The sequence below is a fragment of the Callorhinus ursinus genome, unplaced genomic scaffold (genome assembly GCF_003265705.2).
Source record: "Callorhinus ursinus isolate GAN/ISIS: 27379988/994484 unplaced genomic scaffold, GSC_fseal_2.0 scaffold18, whole genome shotgun sequence".
Taxonomy (NCBI): domain Eukaryota; kingdom Metazoa; phylum Chordata; class Mammalia; order Carnivora; family Otariidae; genus Callorhinus; species Callorhinus ursinus.
Window position 1 is genome coordinate 18,723,715 of NW_027397080.1, and position 18,731 is coordinate 18,742,445.

General features: G+C 39.4%; 1 protein-coding gene across 10 annotated transcripts in view; it reads right to left on the reverse strand.

The window, feature by feature from the left end:
• Positions 1-1,968: 1,968 nt before the first annotated feature.
• The window catches only part of SRRM1 (serine and arginine repetitive matrix 1), a 32,720-nt gene continuing 15,957 nt past the window's right edge, over positions 1,969-18,731 (reverse strand). For 6 of the 10 annotated variants that reach the window (XM_073903166.1, XM_073903164.1, XM_025856150.2 and 3 more), the window contains 9 exons: positions 15,704-15,784; positions 15,103-15,189; positions 13,408-13,552; positions 12,964-13,005; positions 9,271-9,381; positions 6,703-7,167; positions 5,930-6,125; positions 3,511-3,720; positions 1,969-2,998 (listed from right to left, as the gene is read on the reverse strand). In XM_073903166.1, coding sequence (XP_073759267.1) covers positions 2,894-2,998; positions 3,511-3,720; positions 5,930-6,125; positions 6,703-7,167; positions 9,271-9,381; positions 12,964-13,005; positions 13,408-13,552; positions 15,103-15,189; positions 15,704-15,784 — 1,442 coding nt within the window. In that variant the 3' untranslated portion in view covers positions 1,969-2,893. The remainder of the gene's footprint in view (positions 2,999-3,510; positions 3,721-5,929; positions 6,126-6,702; positions 7,168-9,270; positions 9,382-12,963; positions 13,006-13,407; positions 13,553-15,102; positions 15,190-15,703; positions 15,785-18,731) is intronic. The other 4 variants (XM_073903162.1, XM_025856149.2, XM_073903163.1 and 1 more) reach the window with 2 other exon arrangements.

The following is an 18,731-nucleotide window of genomic DNA, read 5'->3' on the forward strand; positions in this document are numbered from 1 at the left end:
GCTTGGCTCAGGTCACTGGGACTGGAATGGCCTTTGTGTGGCTCAGTGCTGGAGAGCAGACAATACTTCTGACAGTATTAACTCAATGCGCAGTCAATGAGGACGACAGGGACTGAGATAAGATGGGGATGAGGTCAGAAGACAGCAGTTAAAAATGTATTTTAGGGCGCCTGGGTGGCTCAGTTGGTTAAGCGACTGCCTTGGGCTCAGGTCATGATCCTGGAGTCCCGGGATCGAGTCCCCCATCGGACTCCCTGCTCAGCAGGGAGTCTGCTTCTCCCTCTGGCCCTCCCCCCTCTCATGTGCTCTCTCTCATTCTCTCTGTCGCAAATAAATAAAATCTAAAAAAAAAAAAAATGCTATTTTGGACATGTTCAATTCGTATCTCTTTTAGATATCCAAACTGGGTTATCAAGTAAGCAGCTGGATAGGTCAGGGGTAAGTTTAGACTGCAGCGAAACTTGACAAGTCAACAGAATGGTGACATTTAAAGTCAAGGAAGTGGGGATTAAATGTGTAGAGAAAGCCACCAAGGACAAAGACAACCTCCGTCACTTTGTGTTTGAAAGGAGCCAGTAGATATAAAAGGACCAGCTGGTGAGATAGGAGGAAAACCAGTGTTGCATCTGGAAGGTTCCAGCGTTGTCTCCTAGAACCCAAGTGAAGAAAGTGTTTTAACAAAGGAGTGAATGACTGAGCCAAATCCAGCCAAGGACCGGTAAAGGATCAAGAATTGATCATTCAGATTGGCAAAAGAGGGGCTATTGCTAACTTTGACGGGCAGCTCGTCAAGTGCAGGAATGAAAGCATACTGAAGGAACAGGAGAGTGAACACGTGCAGCGAACGAACGAATGGCAGGCTAGAGACGTACAAGGCCCCAGTGATGTTCACTGGTTTGCTCACATTGGAAGGGGTAAGTCATCAACAACCATTTTAGAAACTGGATATTCTGTGCTTTTCCTAAATCACAGAATTATAAAATCACAAGGAAGTCATGTGGAAGATGTGAAGACTTCCGTCGCGGCACACAGGTAAGATGCAGTTAGGGGTCAGACTACTTGAATTCACTTAGAGAAGCAGCTGCATTTAAGTTTGGCCTCCTTACAAATCACTCTAAAAACCTACCTATAAAAAAAACAGCCCCTTTGTGTCCATGCCCCTCAGATGAAAAATGTCCCACTAAGTCTTAAAATGTGTAGACATTTTCTGTTGGTTTTAGATGCCAGAAATTATAATCACATCAACTGCCCATGTGTCACCCTGCTCAGCTTGGATTCATGGTGTCAAATATTCCTTTACTTTTTTTTTTTTTTTTTTTAAATCAGAGAGAGTGAGCGAGCACAAGCAGGGGGAGTGGGAGAGGGAGAAGCAGGCTCCCCACAGAGCAGGGAGCCCGATGCGGGACTCGATCCCAGAACCCTGGGATCGTGACCTGAGCCGAAGGCAGACGCTTCACTGACTGAGCCACCCAGGCGTCCCTACACTTAACTTATGCTGCTATTTTACCTTCTACAAACCAACTCCAAGTTTCCTCAAGTCACTTTGCTTTGCTAAATCTTAAGTGCAAAAATGACTTGCTTGTCATTAAACACACACAACCTAAGAGGGAGGTTGCTCCAGTCATTCCTTAGCCTTCCTTCCCTCACTCCCTGGAATGTGCCAGGCTCTTTCTGCCTCTCAGGCCGTACACAGATCCTGCTCTGCTTGAAGTGCCTGGTTGACTTTGCCTTGTCTGTCGCGTATGTTCCAGTCGCACCATACACTCTCCCTTCATAGTACTTACCACATTATTAAAATAAAGACGGTAGAATAATTTCACCATCATTTATTTTCCTTGCCCAAACCTCACTGTGTCAAAGGTGCCACGGGTGTAAAAACATTAGGTTTAACTGTAAGATTTCGGGGGGGGGGGGGGGAGGTGGTTTCCTGCAGTATTGAGACGGTTAAGTAAAAGTGAGTGGCCAACGTTTTTAAATTTAGAAATTTATTCTGTTTAATCCACAAGCTTTATATAGCTTTAGTTTAAAAAAAAAACAAACAAAAAACAAAAACAGTGAAAACAAAGACACTATTTCAAAGTCTGGGCCCTTCCAGCCTTCCAAATACGAGAGCTCTGAAGGTTGTATATACCAATTGGAAGAACAAGACAAAATTATGAATGGAGCCATGACATTTCATAAAACAAACTTTTATATAACTGAAGGATCCTTCCTGGGACTAGTTAATTGCCTTTACAAAAAAAACACAACAGAATAGAATGAAATTCCAGTGTTCCAAATCAACTTGTTACACATCAATATAAACCCACAGTGTCCTGGCAAACAACATGCTTTCATTTTCCATCTCGTCCTAGAGCTCGAATCCTGATTCATTTCAGCAGAGACTCCACAGGCAACAGGAAAGATTGTGGCATTAAAATATTCATTTATACTTTTGTGGGAGTTCAACAGTGGTCTTATTTCTGGGCAAGCTTGCAAACCATACAAGGTTGGAAGCATCATAACTTAAATGGGTGCTAAGACTTAAATGAGAAAAAAGAAAAAGAAAAAATGAAAAGAAAGAAAACCTCTGGGAATAGCCAAGGCCTTTAAAGAAACCATAAGAATGCCAACAATATTGAAACCCCCTTTTTTAAAAAGGGGACTTTTTTTGGCTTAAAATATTTCAGTCTAAATGAATTTATGTCAGCTGTCAATGAAAGAATGTCACTAATACACTGTGGACACCTTTTGCAATGTAAATCCATGCCCTTTTTTTTTTTTACATGGTGAACTTCAACCTAGCAATTATTACAACAAATGTTATAGTCTAAAGCTCAAACACATTTTAGCAATTTTGAAATTGAATTGCGTACAAACCAAATAAAATGTACATCGTGACACACATTCCCGCCTAAGACTGTGGGGACACTTGAGCCTTCCGCATCGACCTCAGCGCCTTTTCACGCAGGTGCTTTTCTAAGTCGTCGAGGTTGTCTTCGGGCTCGCTTTCGGTCTCCTAAAACCAGAGGGGTCACATTGGTGAGTCCTGAGACTGGCGAAGAGGTGTAGGGCACAGGACAGAACCACATCATGGCGGCAGCCACACGACTCTATGAATACACTAAAAACCCCTCAATCACATACTTTCTTTCCTTTTTTAAAAAATTTTATCTTTATTTAAGCAATCTCTACACCCAATGCAGGGCTCAAACTCACAACCTTGAGATCAAGAGGTGCGTGCCCTACTGAGCCAGCCAGGTGCCCCCGAATCACATACTTTCAATAGGTGAATGGCATGTTAATTATATCTCAAAGAAGTTATTCTTAAAAATCTACATTAAGCTTTTGGCAGCCATTCACATTCTTCTCCTTACTCCTGGCAAATTCCCGTTCTTGGCAGATCATCAAGAATGATGATAGATCAGGAGAGAGCTAACAGCCAAGTAGCTGTTACTGTAAAAAAAATCTTTAGCTCCTCCTCAACATCAAATGACTTCGCGAACTGTAGGAAGTGCAAGGCACACGTACCTTCTTAGGCTCGGGCTCTGCCTCCGGTTCCTCCTGTGCCAATGTGGTCGTGGGGGCAGCGGGGGCCGCAGGGGTGATGGTTGCTGCGGCGGCTGCCGCCACGGCCTTTTCCTTCTTGTGTTTTTTGTGCTTCTTGTGCTTCTTATCCTTTTTGTGTTTCTTGTCCTTCTTTTTCTTCTTTTTCTTTCCACCTCCTTCTGGGTCTGAGTTCTAGAAATCCAGAAAAATCACAATAAAATCAATCAGACTAAAATGCTGTCCAACTAAACATTTTATTTTCGCAAGGGAATAACTGAACAGACAAATCTCAGTATTTCCTAAGGCTTCGGGGGAGAAAAAGGCCCAAGGGCAATCCCTGCCAAGAAAAGTATGTTGAGACGAAAACCACACTGCAAGCAAAGATGCTCTTCACAGATTCTAAGAGTCAGAATGGATTTTCCCCAACTAACGGCACATATAAGCCATGTTTCCCAACCACAAGCTGCCAGTTGGGTGGGTGTCCAGGATCCAGAGCCACCTCCAAACGTAAGGAAAGCAGCACGTGCAAAAGAAAGAAAAAATCTTTGAACTCAGCTAGGCCTGAGGTGAATTCTGGCTCCTGAACCCGTTCACCATGTGACCTCAGACGAATCGGTGGACTTCTTCTGAGCCCCCTTCTGTCAACCTAAATAAAATGGATACAGCAATCCCCGACAGAGCTGTTGTGAGAATTAAACCTATCTGTAAAGTCTATGTAAAGTCTACCTGTAAACCACCCACAATACTAGCCTAATAGGAAGCAGGCTTTCATTAAGTACAGCTATTACTCTAAACACATGCTTGTGTGAATGCCACATCTCCAGCCACTGTTCAGGACTTCTAGCTCTAGAATGGAGGGAGTTTGCTCCTTAATGTATAATACGGTTGACCCTTGAACAACGTGGGGCTTAGAGGCAACAAGTCCCCATGCAGTTGAAAATCTGCATGTAACTTTTGACTCTCCCCAAAATTAACTACTAACAGCCTACACTGACCAGAAGCCTTATGGGTAACATAGAAGTCAATGAACACAGATTTTGGAATGTTGTATATTTCTATACTATATTCTTACAATAAAGTGAGCTAAAGAAAAAATATGTTACTAAGCAAAGTATAAGGAGGAGAAAACACATTTAAAGTGTTGTGCTGTATTCATGAAAAGACCTCCACATCTACGTGGCCCTGCTCCATGCTGTTCAAGGGTCCGATTGTTTATACCAAAATTATGCAAAGGGCAAGTTCTGCTATAAGTGAATCCCAGCAATAATCCTCAAATTTCACATTTCAGATTTCTAAGCAGTTACTTAAAATTACTCAATCCATCGCTTCTCGGCCTTTCGCCTAAGATCAAGTGTAAAATTCCTCAATCCATTCAGTTAGTTTGTAAAATTTAGGCAAACCTACTATGAGATGCACACTAACCATTAACTTTATATAATAAAGAAACCTGTTCAAGATCAGATTAATGACTCACAGAGGGGAAAATACAGTTTAAAGTCCCAATACTTTAGTATCCTAATGACATTTAAACTTGACAAGGTAAAAACCAAGTGTTATTTATGCGGCTTGCCAGAGGTAAGACTATACGAGACAATACTGTACTTTCCACTACAGCTAGTATTTCACAGGGTGCAAGGTTCATTTATTACAGAAATAACGTATTTCTACCGTGGGGGAAAAAGGGCACTACACATAAAGAAAAATTAAAGATTACTCATCCTTTCCCCTTCTAACATATAACCAGTTAACATTTGGTACCTGCGTGTGGTATTTTTTTCCTTCATAAAAATGGAATCGTACTAACACACATGATCTAATTTTGAAAGTTTTATTTTGTGATCTCAAGTGTCCGCAAATGTGTCAAATGCTATAGAAAACAGCAGAAAATAGTAAGCTATTTTTCCCCTAGATAACAGAATCATGGGTAATTTTTTCTTTTCTGTTATTCTAGATTTTCTCTATAGGCCAATTTTAACCACCAAGATTACAGAATTTAACAATATTAGACATGATGTCAATTAGCGGGTGACTAGGATATGAAGCATGGACTGTAGTGCAACCACCACCCCTTAATTTCATGCTTCCTTGGGCACCTGGGTGGCTCAGTTGGTTAAGCGACTGCCTTCGGCTCAGATCATGATCCTGGAGTCCCGGGATCAGGTCCCACGTCGGGTTCCCACTTAGCAGGGAGTATGCTTCTCCCTCTGACCCTCCCAACTCTTGCGCTCTCTCTCAAATAAATAAAATCTTTAAAAAAAAATTCATGCTTCCTTGAAGGTCAGCTGAACTACAGAAAATAATGCTGTTCTTGAGCCACTTAAAAAGCAAAAACTTGTCTTTGCTTCCAAGTGACCGCATACAATTATAAAGGGTGTCCAAAACAGGGCAAACACATACATACCCTCGCTGGAGATGGGCTCGGGGTTGGGCTTTTAGCCTTTTTGACAGGTACCGCTGGTGACCAGTTGGTAGAGGGGGACTGGGACTGGACAGGAGACTGAGGTGCTGGGGGTTTTTTAGCTGCTGGCTCAGGAGATCCTGAGACAGATCGGGAGGACGAGACCCTCCTTATAGACTGAGGACTTGGTGAGGCAGCCCTAGAAACAAAGGGAAAGAACAAAACATTCAGTATCCAAGAGCAAAGGTCTTTTCTAAGAGAAAATAACCGACCACCATTATATAACCAGGTCACAAACTAAATATTTTACCACTTAGTGGATTCTACAAACACACACATATCAAATTTGTATCGTCTAAGTCTCCTGGAGAGTTTAACCCCATAATCCTCTATCTGTTCTGTTAACACTTCTTCCTATAGGAAATTAATAATACCAGTCCCTTGTACTTAAAACGGCTTTTCTCAGTCTTACATAGACATGCAGGAAATGTTCTATGCATTACTTCAGAGTTCAGTTTTGGAAGCACATCCCCCAATAAACCGGATACCCCTAAGAACAAGTATAAAGTCCTATGGCATTTAGTTTGTGGCATAAGGAACTATTCCGAGAACAGAAAATGGATCTGTGAATAGTACCTTTAAGCTGCCTTAAAAGCCTGTATTCCCAGCTTATTCTTTTCTGTAATTTCTCAGTAAAAGGGGGGGGGGGAAGCTTCCAAACATAAAGAACTATGCAAGTTAGTGTTCCTAGCCAAGAAAGCATAAAATATTTTTACTTTTTTGTCTTTTTGGGTTCCGGAGTCCTGGAGACTCTCCTAATGGGCCTAGTACTTGGAGAAGGGGACTGCCTTCTTTGGGGTGATGATGATGCTCCTCTTCGAACAGGTGGAGGACTTGAGGAGGTTTGAAGAGCTCGAGGCCGTGGTGAGGGCGAATGCCTTTTGTTTGGTTGTGGTGACCGGGGCTCCCGGGTAGACCGGCTCGGGGAAGACCCTTTCCTATGCTTTGATGATAATGAAGGCGAACGTCTCTTGGTGACTGGGGAGCTTCTTTGTTTGGGAGGTGGAGAATGGGAGACCCGACGCTTTGGTGGTGGAGATGGTGATGCCCTTCGTTTAGGAGGGGGAGGGGGAGAAGCCGTTCTTCTCTTTGGAGGTGGAGAAGGAGAGTATCTCCTCTGTATCGGAGGAGAATATCTTCTTGGGGAAGGTGAGCGCCGGCGGGGGGGAGGAGAAGGAGTCCTAGGAAAAATAAACCATTAAGCTGAAAGGTCCAAAAGAGTAAGGCAACAGAATACACAGAAAACTAACCAGAAGTTATGGCAATACTGCAGTTAAGCACCAGGCAAAGCCAGTACATTTTTAACTGGATATGCTATGCCTTTATCCTCATTTAAAAGAAAAAAAATCACTTAGTGGATCTGTTTACCCTAGATGATTAGAAAACAGGACATTCTACTTAATGGAGAAAAGTTTCCAGAATGAATTCAAGTTTGTCAAAAGTCATTTAACATAATCCACATGGAACCAATTTAATGGGTTTTTTTTTTTTGAGAAGAGAATCTTGCATAAATTGTGTACATCCATTATCATTATGTACAAGCTAGGTAGCTATATTAGCAGGACTCCACTATGGTCTAACTTAGAAAGTCTGTGCTTTAAAAAGCTCTCCTGGGGGGCAGCTGGGTGGCTTAGTCAGTTAAGTGTTCTGCCTTTGGCTCAGGTCATGATCTCACAGGATCCTGGGATCAAGCCCCGTGTGGGGACCCTGCTCAGCAGGGAGTCTGCTTCTTGCCCCCCCCCCCCCCCCGGCCCGCAACCTTGACATTCAAAAAAATCTCCAAAAAAAAAAAAAAAAGAGCTCTATGTGGTGCTCTCTTGACTGACATTTGGACTTGGTAAGAGTTCACTTGCACACGTTTTGAAAGATATCTCTACACCTACTCAACCCTTCCCTTCCAAGGAGAGACTTGGATTTTGTGTCTCAAAAAAAAAACAAACCACTTTTCAGTGGAAGTCTACCTACTAGGCAGAATGCATCCCTGTAGAAGTTCAAGCTGGCCTTCCACTTAATGCTTAAGTCCTATATAATCTTAACTGCCTCTTAGAAATTTGACTTGAATATGACATTCAGTTCCAACTGTTTAATTTGCTCCTGAAATGCTCAGACCTTAAGCTCAAAATATTATCCTGCCCAGAATCAGCTTTACAATAGGCTACTTTCTGGGCAAGGTAGTGTGCACCTCCATTTCCTCACCTGAAAAATGGGAATACCACCTACTGAGCAAGATCATCTCAAGGACTACAGATTAAATATATAAAGCACCTAGAGCACTTTACCTCACATATAGTAGGCATTCAATACCATTCTCCCCTTTTATTCTGAAATCACTTTCGATTCACAGAAGAGCTATAAAAATAGAGATTTGCCACTTAACAGCTCCCGATAGCATAACAAAAATGATCAACTAGCCACAGCACTAACTTAGTATTAACTAAATTACAACCCCGGTTTCCCACTAATGTCTCTTTTCCCCAAAATCACAATTCTACATTATATTTAGTTATCACGTGTCCTTAGTTCCTGTCAATATGTGACTATTCCTTTGTCTTTCATGATTGCCATTTTTATTTATCTTTAAGGTTTTATTTCAGAGAAAGAGTGTGCACAAGCACAAGGTGGGGGGACAGCAGAGGGAGAAGCAGACTCCATGCCAGGCAGGTATCCCAATGTGGGGCTCAATCCCAGGAGCAAAGGATCATGACCTGAGCCAAAGACAGATGCCCAACTGACTCAGCTGCCCAGGATTGCCATTTTTTAAAAAGTACTAGTTACCCTGTAGAATAACCTTCAATTTGGGTTTGTCTGATATTTCCTAGTAAATCAGACTGAGGTTCTGTATAATTGGTAAGGATACCAGGATAAGGTATCCGGGAATTATAGGATATGTACTACTATTACCTTGATTCCTTAGTTAAGAAGGTATGTGCTGGAATTCTCCACTGTAAAGTGAGTATTTTTCCCTTTGTAATCACTAGAGTGACTCCCCCTTTTAATTTAACATCTTTGTTGACATGTAATTCACATACCGTAATTTTAAAGGGTACATTTCAATGGTTTTAAGTATATTCAGTCGTGTAACCATTGCAACACTACCCATCCCCACCCTACCACAAATCTACTTTTATCTCTATAGATCTGGGTGTTTGGGACTTTTCTTATTAACAGAATCACATAATATGTGGTGTTCTGTAAATGGCTGAGCAATGCCACTCTAATAAGATATTCTGATCATAAAGTTGCTTCAATTAGGTCCCACTAACATATCTGATAAAATAAAATACCTTCGTCGTGGTGGCGGAGTGGGGGACCTGCGCCTACGAGGAGGAGGGGCAGGAGAAGGAGAACGTCGCCTTCTGGTAGGTGGTGGGGAGGGACTCCTCCTCCGTCTACCACTAAATCACCAAAAAGAAAAAAAAAAAATTACAGGTGACTTGGAGTTAGCATTTGTAATTAAGTGATCCAGATGACATAGTTTCAATCATCGTTAACCCGAAGTGCAACCAACTGTTCCCTCTATCCCTCAGTGCAATGTTTTTCAAACCACCTACCAAGACCATTAGTCAAGACTTTGAGAACCAGCATTTAGAAAATCAAAATATATTTACTTGTGGGAATGGTCAATTTTGTTTCGTAAAATTTTTGTTTCAGTATATAAATATGCAGAGTTTGGGTCATGATACAGAAATTCTTAGAATGACACAGGGTGAAGAAAGTTTGAAAACATTGCCTTATGACATTGTCTTTTAATTTGAATGCACATCACAATTACCTAGGAAGCTTATCTGAGTTTGTTTACCAGGTCCGGACTATGGTCTAGCTGGTGTATGCTGAAAAGGCTCTCCAGTGATTCTGATTCCTTATTAGGAACTGTTTTAAACTCAGAAAAATTTCCACGTCCTAATTCATAAATTTAAAATTTTCATAGTCACCAGAGGCTGAAGGCCCCAAATCTGGGTGTCACTGTTCCAAGTTCTCAATTTTTAAAAATGTTATTTCCACTATTCAAGAGTTGCTTACTACTAACTAAAAACACTAACCCAAAAACAAAAGATTAAAAGTTGAGCACTAAAGCTATGATTGGGAGCAACATGTTTGAAATACAGACAATTATACAAAACCCTAATTCTGAGCTGTTACACACTTAACCAACACAAATGCACACATGAAAAATTTATCAACTGGACTAACTCACAGCAGTCTCCCAAGAGATATATTAAAATATACACCAAACCAGTTTGCCACCTTTTGGCTAAGTTTGCATATACAAAATAATCACATGCTATATAGTTTTCAATTTCTTGGCCAGCATAGAATTGAAGCTTCCTATGAACCTGGAAATATTTTCTCAAGCTTACTAGTCTTTGATTCCCCCTTTAATACTAAGGAGAGCTCTGTTACTAATAGAACACAGAAAATCCTGAAATTCATTATTAAATTTAATTATTTTCATTATTTAATTTTCAATTCCAATTCGTTTATGCCTCGTGGGGACTAAGACTTCACTTGAACAGGTTTAAAATAATAAACTACAAGAGGCCATCTATGAAGACAGATAAGCTTTGGACGAAATGAAATGTAGACAGGAACTACTAACTGTAAGAAAATACAGTAAAGGAGAAACCATTTTATTAGCAGGGTATAATCTGAGAATTACAGGACCCAGAGACAGGATAACCACAGTATTGATTCAAGATTTCAAATAGGAAGACATTGGGGTTTTGACTTAAAAAGAAGCAAAAGGAGTTTATAGGTGCAAACTAAGAGGATGAAGTGATACAAAGCAGAACTCTCAATGTTATCAGTAAATACAATTGCATAAGAGGCTATTATTGTTGATTATGTGGCTTCTTTTTAAAAATATTCTCCCAATTTCAGTTTGTAAAATCTAATCAGTAACTAAAAAATTGGACTCAGATTAGAACCTATTATGATAGACTAATGACCTGAGATATTTTGTGCCTCATCTTCAATGGTAAAATGAAAGGCCAAAAGGTCCCTTGCAGTGAGGACCCTCAATGTCCTGCTATGTGAGAAAATGACCAAAAAGAGTAAGTAAAACCATAACCAAACTTGCATTAACTTAAGGAACTGCTAGAAAAATCTGATAATCACTTAAAACTGGAGTCTTGACACCACAAGGCTCCATGATCTGAAGGCTACAGAATTTCTGCCTGAGCTGAGAGGGCACACATTTCAAGGATTAAAACAAAAAACTAATCGTGATCAATCTATTTCAATATTTCCATGTGTTAAAAAAAAAAAAAAGTGACATAAAGCCCAGGTTCAATATATTTCTAAGAGGTCAAGTTTGTTCACTGTATTATTCAAAATTCTGAATGCTTAATGTATTTCATCTGCTTAATCTAACAACTGTTTTCTAGTTATTCTGAGTAATGCCAAGCTAAGCTTTCAACTGTGTAGAAATTGTTGAGTAATGAAGATCCCCTTCAAGTTGTGTGAGAACCGACTTCAGTAAGCCTCAATATGTGATGTAGCCCTCAAGTATGTAGAAACGCCAAGTTTTATCAGAAGGAGCCAGCTTGCTATCTCTGCAGCGACCTCTCCCAACAACCACTTCACTAGCAGAAGCTATAGATGTGACAACTATCTTTTGAATTTTTTTGTGATAACTTCCTTTTTACACTATGATCAATATGCCTTTTATCCTTTTAAGTTAAAGAGTGTTCAATACCCAAAGACAAGTAGTTCAAAGCATGGAAACTACTACCTGTTCAAAGTTTAAAGTTTACATATGAAGTAATCCAAACCAGGCTGTCCATCCCCTTTTAAAAATATAATACTGAAACAAGGTTCCAAAGAATTCTTTCTCCATCTCTAAATCCTTGACACCTGATAGCAATTTCTAACATCATTAAAACTGGAGGCCTTTTTAAAGAGGATAAACAAAAATACCCTGGAACAGGGTAGTGAACATCAGTGTTGATAAATCATTTCCAGTAAGAAAGTAGTTCCATAAGGGGAGGGTGTAGGAGGGGGAAGGAATCTTACCACTGACCTGATTTTGTAAAGCAACTTTTTAGCTGCTGTACTAGCAATTTTCCAGAAGTCAGGGATATTATAGCTGGAAACGGAATGACTTGGCATCTAAATTTATCTTTTTTTTAAAAAAAGGTTTTTATTGTCAAGTGTTCCACAACACAAATACACAACTTTGCTCCATCACAAACACTGCTGACTAGTTCCAAAGAATCTTTCCAACAGAACTCTTATTAATTAGCGAGACTACCTAAAACAACACAACTTCAAAAAGTGAGCTATAAAGAGGACAATATGATAGTTTCATGAAGGATAAATACTCAGAAATTTAGCAGCAGCTAAGACCCCAGCCCCCCAAAAAAAGGAAAAGACTAATGAAGACAATATAATGGTATAATGTCAACAGCACAGGTCTAAGATCAGGCTTTGTCCCTTTATACCCTGAGAGACTCATTTTACTACTTCTGAGCCTTTTTTCTCACTTATGAGATAGGCCTAAATTAGAGATTTCTACTTATGATTAAGCTCTAAAATGTTAGTTTTTATAGTCACAGACACTGATCAAAAAGGTTCAGTGAAGATATGCAACCTACCTTCCTACTGCAGAGGACACTGGCCAGAGCCTCATGTTCATCTTTAATCTTTTTTAAAGTCTTTCCCAAGTTTTTCTTCTTTCCTGAAAGCCACCACATAGGCCCTCCCCACTAAATCTAAGAAGCTATTATTCTATTGCTTGGAAAATATCCAGGTACTATAACTGAACAAAAATCTAAGCTCAAATGGTACTCTAAAATGAACACTGTGTACAAGTTCTGTCATTAATTTGATGTGCAAAGAAATATAATCAACTAGAACTCGGGAACTTCTCACAGCCATCCCCACTATATACACAGGGATGGGAGCAGGTTACCTAAATAGCAAATCACGTCACTACACTCTGACATGTAGCCTCATGTACAAAGTAGTGGCTAACCAACCTTTTAGTCACTGGCGATTGCCATCGCTTTCCCATTTGCATCCTGAGAGCAGTGGAAAAAAACAAAGGTCAGGAATTCCATTCACCAAAGTATTTACTTCAATGGAGTTAAGTGATTATCACTAATGGCGATGCAATTTTTTTCTTTTTGATGTTCAAAGATGTTCAGAAGTTAATGCTATGGTTTCACTGATCTAGTCATGCAGACATAAGACATGGTGGTACAAACAAAACTTACCAAGATCTCACTAATAGTGATAACCACCAAATAAAGCAAAGAAAATGTCCCCAAACCCCCAAATCTGACCATCTCCTTCTGTGTTTGAGTCCCTGAAATGAAGGGATTAACCAATTTCTAAAATAAGCCTGTAGCCCATCCCTTAAGTTAGAAGTTTCATCACAACTACAGAACACCAGTGAAGACTACTGAAAGAAAAGACTTTACCGAGGGGAAGTCTCTTTCTGGCGCTTTCGAGGTGATGGAGAGGCACTCCGGGAAGGGGAATGTCTCCGCCGCCTGCCTACCTCACCATTCTTCACATGGGACCTCTTGGGTCGCTCATCTTCTGAGGAAGAAGAGGAGCCAGAATCTATAATTACACAATAAACAAAAATTACATTACATCTGTGCTTAAAAGAGTCTACCCATATTTTCTGAATCTAAGCAGATGGGAGGGTCCAAATTAGCAAGTTAAGCCCACTGATGCAAGCAAGCATGTATACAAGCCATCATTTCTGAACAAATGTTATCATCAATACAGTCAATGACTTAAAAACCAAGCATAAATATACATCATTATTATGTAATTAAGTTACATAAATCATTCCCAAGGCACACTCCAATAGGATACAAGTGTCCCTTAAGAATCTAGTGATTTTCCAAATTAAGCGCAAAAAGCATCTCAAGCAAGTACTTGAGGCTTGTTACTCTAAGCACTTTTTTAAAACTACTGGAAGTCCTATTAGGGTCTGAATAACTTCTTCCCACATCCCTAGCATTTATCACACAAACAAAAAAAAGTATGTGACAAGCCTTTCCTACAGGCCTGGTAGCAAATGTCTGGGACTGCAAAAAGAAAAACTTCAATTGTTTGCACATGGTTCCCTTAACTTAAAATAACTAATAACTGTTCCCAAATATCAAAACAAAGTCCCAGGGCACCTGTGTGGCTTGGTCAGTTAAGTATCCGACTCTTAATTTCGACTGAGGTCATCATCTCAGTCTTGAGATCAAGCCCTGTGTCGGGCTCTGCCCTTGGAATGGAGCCTACTTAAAGAGTCTCTCCCTCTCCCCTCCCCCATGCTTTCTCTCTCCACCTCTCTTAAAAAAATAAATAAATAAAAGAAGAAACTAAAACAAAGTCCCAAGTACCAAAAACACCCAAGACGTATATGCATTTTTAAGCCTTCCTATGATTAGCTTCATGTTTAAAGAGCTGCAAAAGCTCGATGGGCTTAATGGACTTAATGCCGCTGTGGGGTGCTTTGATCTCTGTGTCGTAAATGAAAGCAAAGGCAGCACACCTAGACTCAGTCACAAATACCCAGAGCTAATGAAATTAATTATTAGTAATTAAATATTTATTATTTCACAGATATAAAGTACACAAAACCCAGAAACAACCTAAATGTCCAAGTAGGAGACTGGCTCAATAAATTACAGTATATTAATTATTACAATAAAAGGTTCTGGCTATTAAAAAAATTAGATCTAAGAACAGGGAAAGGTATCTAGATATAGTAAGTTAAAATGGGAGGCAACATAAAGTTTGAGCTTATGCAGGGTTTTTTTTTTTTCTTCCCCTTTTAAACCATAGATCCTTATACACGGCACAGAAAAATTCTGAAGAAAAGCTTCCAGGAGTAAGACTAGGAATTGGGAAAAGAATTATACTTCCAAATTTTATACCTGTTTTACTAGTGTACTGTAAAGATCTACTGTTTATAACTATTTAAAAGAAAATTAAGTTTTAAGGAAGGACTTAACACCAAAAACCGAAAGTAATACTTCCTCCCCTTGAACAGATTTCTATGCAGGCACATACTTCTCCTACGTAAGATCACTACAAGGATGGAGATTTGTATTTGGAGTATTTTTCATGAGGATATAGACAGAAAACAGTTGACTCCATATCCGTACCAGATGAGGACTGCTGGTTCTGTCGTCTGTACTGACGTCTCTGCTGCACAGAATCTGCCGCAGCCATTTTGCCACCTTTATCTTCTTCTGAAAGATGGATGCATTTAGAAAGTGTTTCTTTAGTTACGCATACAGAAAATGTAACATACTTGAATTGGAAAATGGTCTCTTAAACCTCTATCTCATTGGGTCAAGCAATACAACTATATATATATATTTTTTTCTTACAAAAAGCTTTAAAATGCCAATTTAAATGCGGATTTTAGACTATGTTCACCAAACGTAATCAAAATTTATTTACTATAGGTCAAGCTAAGTGCTAAGGACTTTATAGGCATTTTTTCAGTTAATCATAAAAAACCTAAAGGATGGTAACTGTTATCTGCATTTCAGATGAAAGAAGTGAAGGTCACATAAATGAAGTAATTAAACAAAAAGCAATTAAGTAGTGAAGGGGGGATTCAAACCAGGTTGGTCTCAACTTTAGAGCCGTAGCTCTTAACCACTAAGTCATATCCTACAATTATCTTTAACCAGAGGGGTTGACAAAACGTGCCAAAAAATCTAATCCAGCTTAACAAAAAAACACATGAAAACTTACCCGATTCAGATAACTCTACTTTTCTAGGCTTAGGTGCTGGTGAAGGGGACTCTCTTTTCTCAGTACCTTTATGTTTTGTCACTAAAAAGGAAAAAAAATACATACGTGGGAAAGCAAAACAACAAAGCCACACGTCTTAATGGTACAACAGCTGTCACTATCCTTATAAAGAATTTGATAATAAATAAATCAATAATTTAACAATAAATTAAATGTTGGGTGAAAGCCTTGAAAAGTGCTGTAATGATTTTTGAATCAGAAGATTCTTCTAAGAGAAATGCCAGTGGGAGTTGCTGTTTTGCAGCAGAAGCTCTGTGTAGAAGATATGTGTAACATTCAACTCAGTAAAGCTTTGGGCGCTATCCCACAACCTAAAAACACATACACCCAACTACCGAGGCATCATCAGCACAAGAATTTCCAAGCACCCAACTATACCTGGGTTCAGGAAAGTTATAAAACTGATAAATGGTTAAGAAATAGATCTGATGAGGGACGCCTGGGTGGCTCAGTCGCTTAAGCATCTGCCTTCGGCTCAGGCTATGATTCCGGGGTCCTGGGATAGAGTCCCGCATCAGGCTCCCTGCTCTGCCTCTGCCTCTCTCTCTCTCATATTCATGTATTTATATGAATAAATACATAACATCTTAAAAAAAAAAAAGAAAGAAAGAAAGAAATAGATCTGATGAAATCTGCGAGAAAGAGATTTGTTTTGGAGCAGAGGAATGGGCCACCAAGAGACTAAAGATTCTTTATGTACCAGTACAACCTTCATAATAACGAGAGATTTAAACTACCCATAAAAAAGTAAATCCTCATAATAGGAAAAATAAATACTAAGGCTTAAGGGGGGGAGGGGCAGAAGCTCTGAAGTACACCTAAGGTAGTAGGAGAGCTCTGAGCACCTTCTGAATTATCCAACTTCTCTTTTCCAAGTTGCATGGAAAATTATGGCAACTGCCTTTTGTATGCTTGCTGTATTATTAAGCAGTGCTAAGCACTGTCGCTAGTATTAACCCCCATTTTACAGGAGAAGAAATCTGAGGCTTAAAAAGAAGTAACTTCAACTAAAGTCACATAGATAATTAAAGTGACTAGGATCTGAACCCAAGACTATTTCTAGAGCACAGGTTTAATTTCCACCAATTAACCAGCTCAATTTATAATATCCATCCAGTGCTTCAACTAAAATCAGAAGTATATACAGATATAACCATCGGTCTTACCACAGATTAACCTGAAACATCATTTGAGACCATGCTGCTAAGAACTCAATTTGAAGACAGTATGATCCCCTGAGGATCCTTATTTATCTTTTTTGTTTGATTAAAGCAATTACCATGGGGTGTTGACCCAGAATGTAGATACATTTCTTTTAACACGCTCAGAATTCTGTAAAGCCTTATTCTAAAGGGCAGTAACTAAGACAGCTAGTGATCTAAAACAAAAATCTCATCTTTGCTAAAGTAGTCAAACTGAAGAATTTACAATACCTTTTTTATTTTTTTAAGATTTATTTGAAAGAGAGTGAATGAGAGCAAGCAAGGAGGGGTGGAGCAGAGGGAGAGAGAATCACAAGCAGACAGAGCCCAATGTAGGGCTTGATCTCACAACCCTGAGATCATGACCTGAGCCAAAATCAAGAGTCGGGTGCTTAAATGACTGAGCCACCCAGATGCACCCCTCCCCTTTTTTAAACCATGATACTTTTTAAATGACCTGCATTTTATTAATGATTCTACCTAATAAGTAAGCGTTTTCAACAAAGCACTGGATTCGGTAAAAACAGTTAAAACCTAATTAGTTATTGTGAAACATGGCAGCAAAAGTGCATTTAAAACTTGTATTTTAACAAATTCAAAAATAAAATACAAATGCTTTTAAACTTTCAAGGATTTGAGGCTATTTTTCTGGATCAGTATTCTCCACTGTAAAGTGTCAGTTAGTCTTCAATTCTTGACATTTATTAGAGGCATCCAGTTATCTATAAACCCCACATGTCCAAGTTACCACGTAAGAGAACTGGGTTCCAAAATTTGTGTTTGGAAGCAAACTGAACGTCAGAATGAATTTTCCTCAAAGACACATTAAAAATTTGGCTATGTCTGCAAGACAGTTGACAAATGCCAACTGAATAAACACAACTGAACTAGAATATACACATTTTTCCCCCACAGAAATACATAATTGCAATTTTATCTTGATCCAATTTCTCATGAATGGCTTAGCTAAAGTCTACTGTCAAAATATTCATACCATTAAAACAAGTATTATATACCCCTATGCTGGTTTAAATATGATTGACTGAATTGTAGTATTAACAGAGTTAATGTTTCATCCGGATGTGTTTATCTAGATGAGATTTTATAATTTGTTATGTTAATGTTTTATTTTTAGTATTCAAGGGGCAAAATGATTCTAGCATAAAGTCAGAAATCTTCTAAGTCAAATGAAAAACCAAAATTTTAAATTTACTTCAGTAGTCCTATTATTAATCTCCCAGACTTGTCTAAACGATCCTGTGTAAAGTCAAGTCACTGTTACCAAAATTGGTGAAATAATCATTGTCTACAGAATACAATTTATAGGGTTAAACCGATCTCATCCTAAAATTACAATATAGATCCTCTGTAAACATACTTCATTAAATATCCCACTGACTTTTTTTTAAGATTTTATTTATTTATTTGAGAGAGAGAGAATGAGAGAGAGCACGAGAGGGAAGGAGGGTCAGAGGGAGAAGCAGACTCCCCGCCGAGCAGGGAGCCCAATGTGGGACTCGATCCCAGGACTCCAGGATCATGACCTGAGCCGAAGGCAGTCGCTCAACCAACTGAGCCACCCAGGCGCCCTATCCCACTGATTTCAAAGCACTACTTTATGTACTAAGATAATGCCAATTTAACTGACACACCACTGATTACAAAATGCTTCCTGAGGGCGCCTGGGTGGCTCAGTTGGTTGAGCGACTGCCTTCGGCTCAGGTCATGATCCTGGAGTCCTGGGATCGAGTCCCACATCGGGCTCC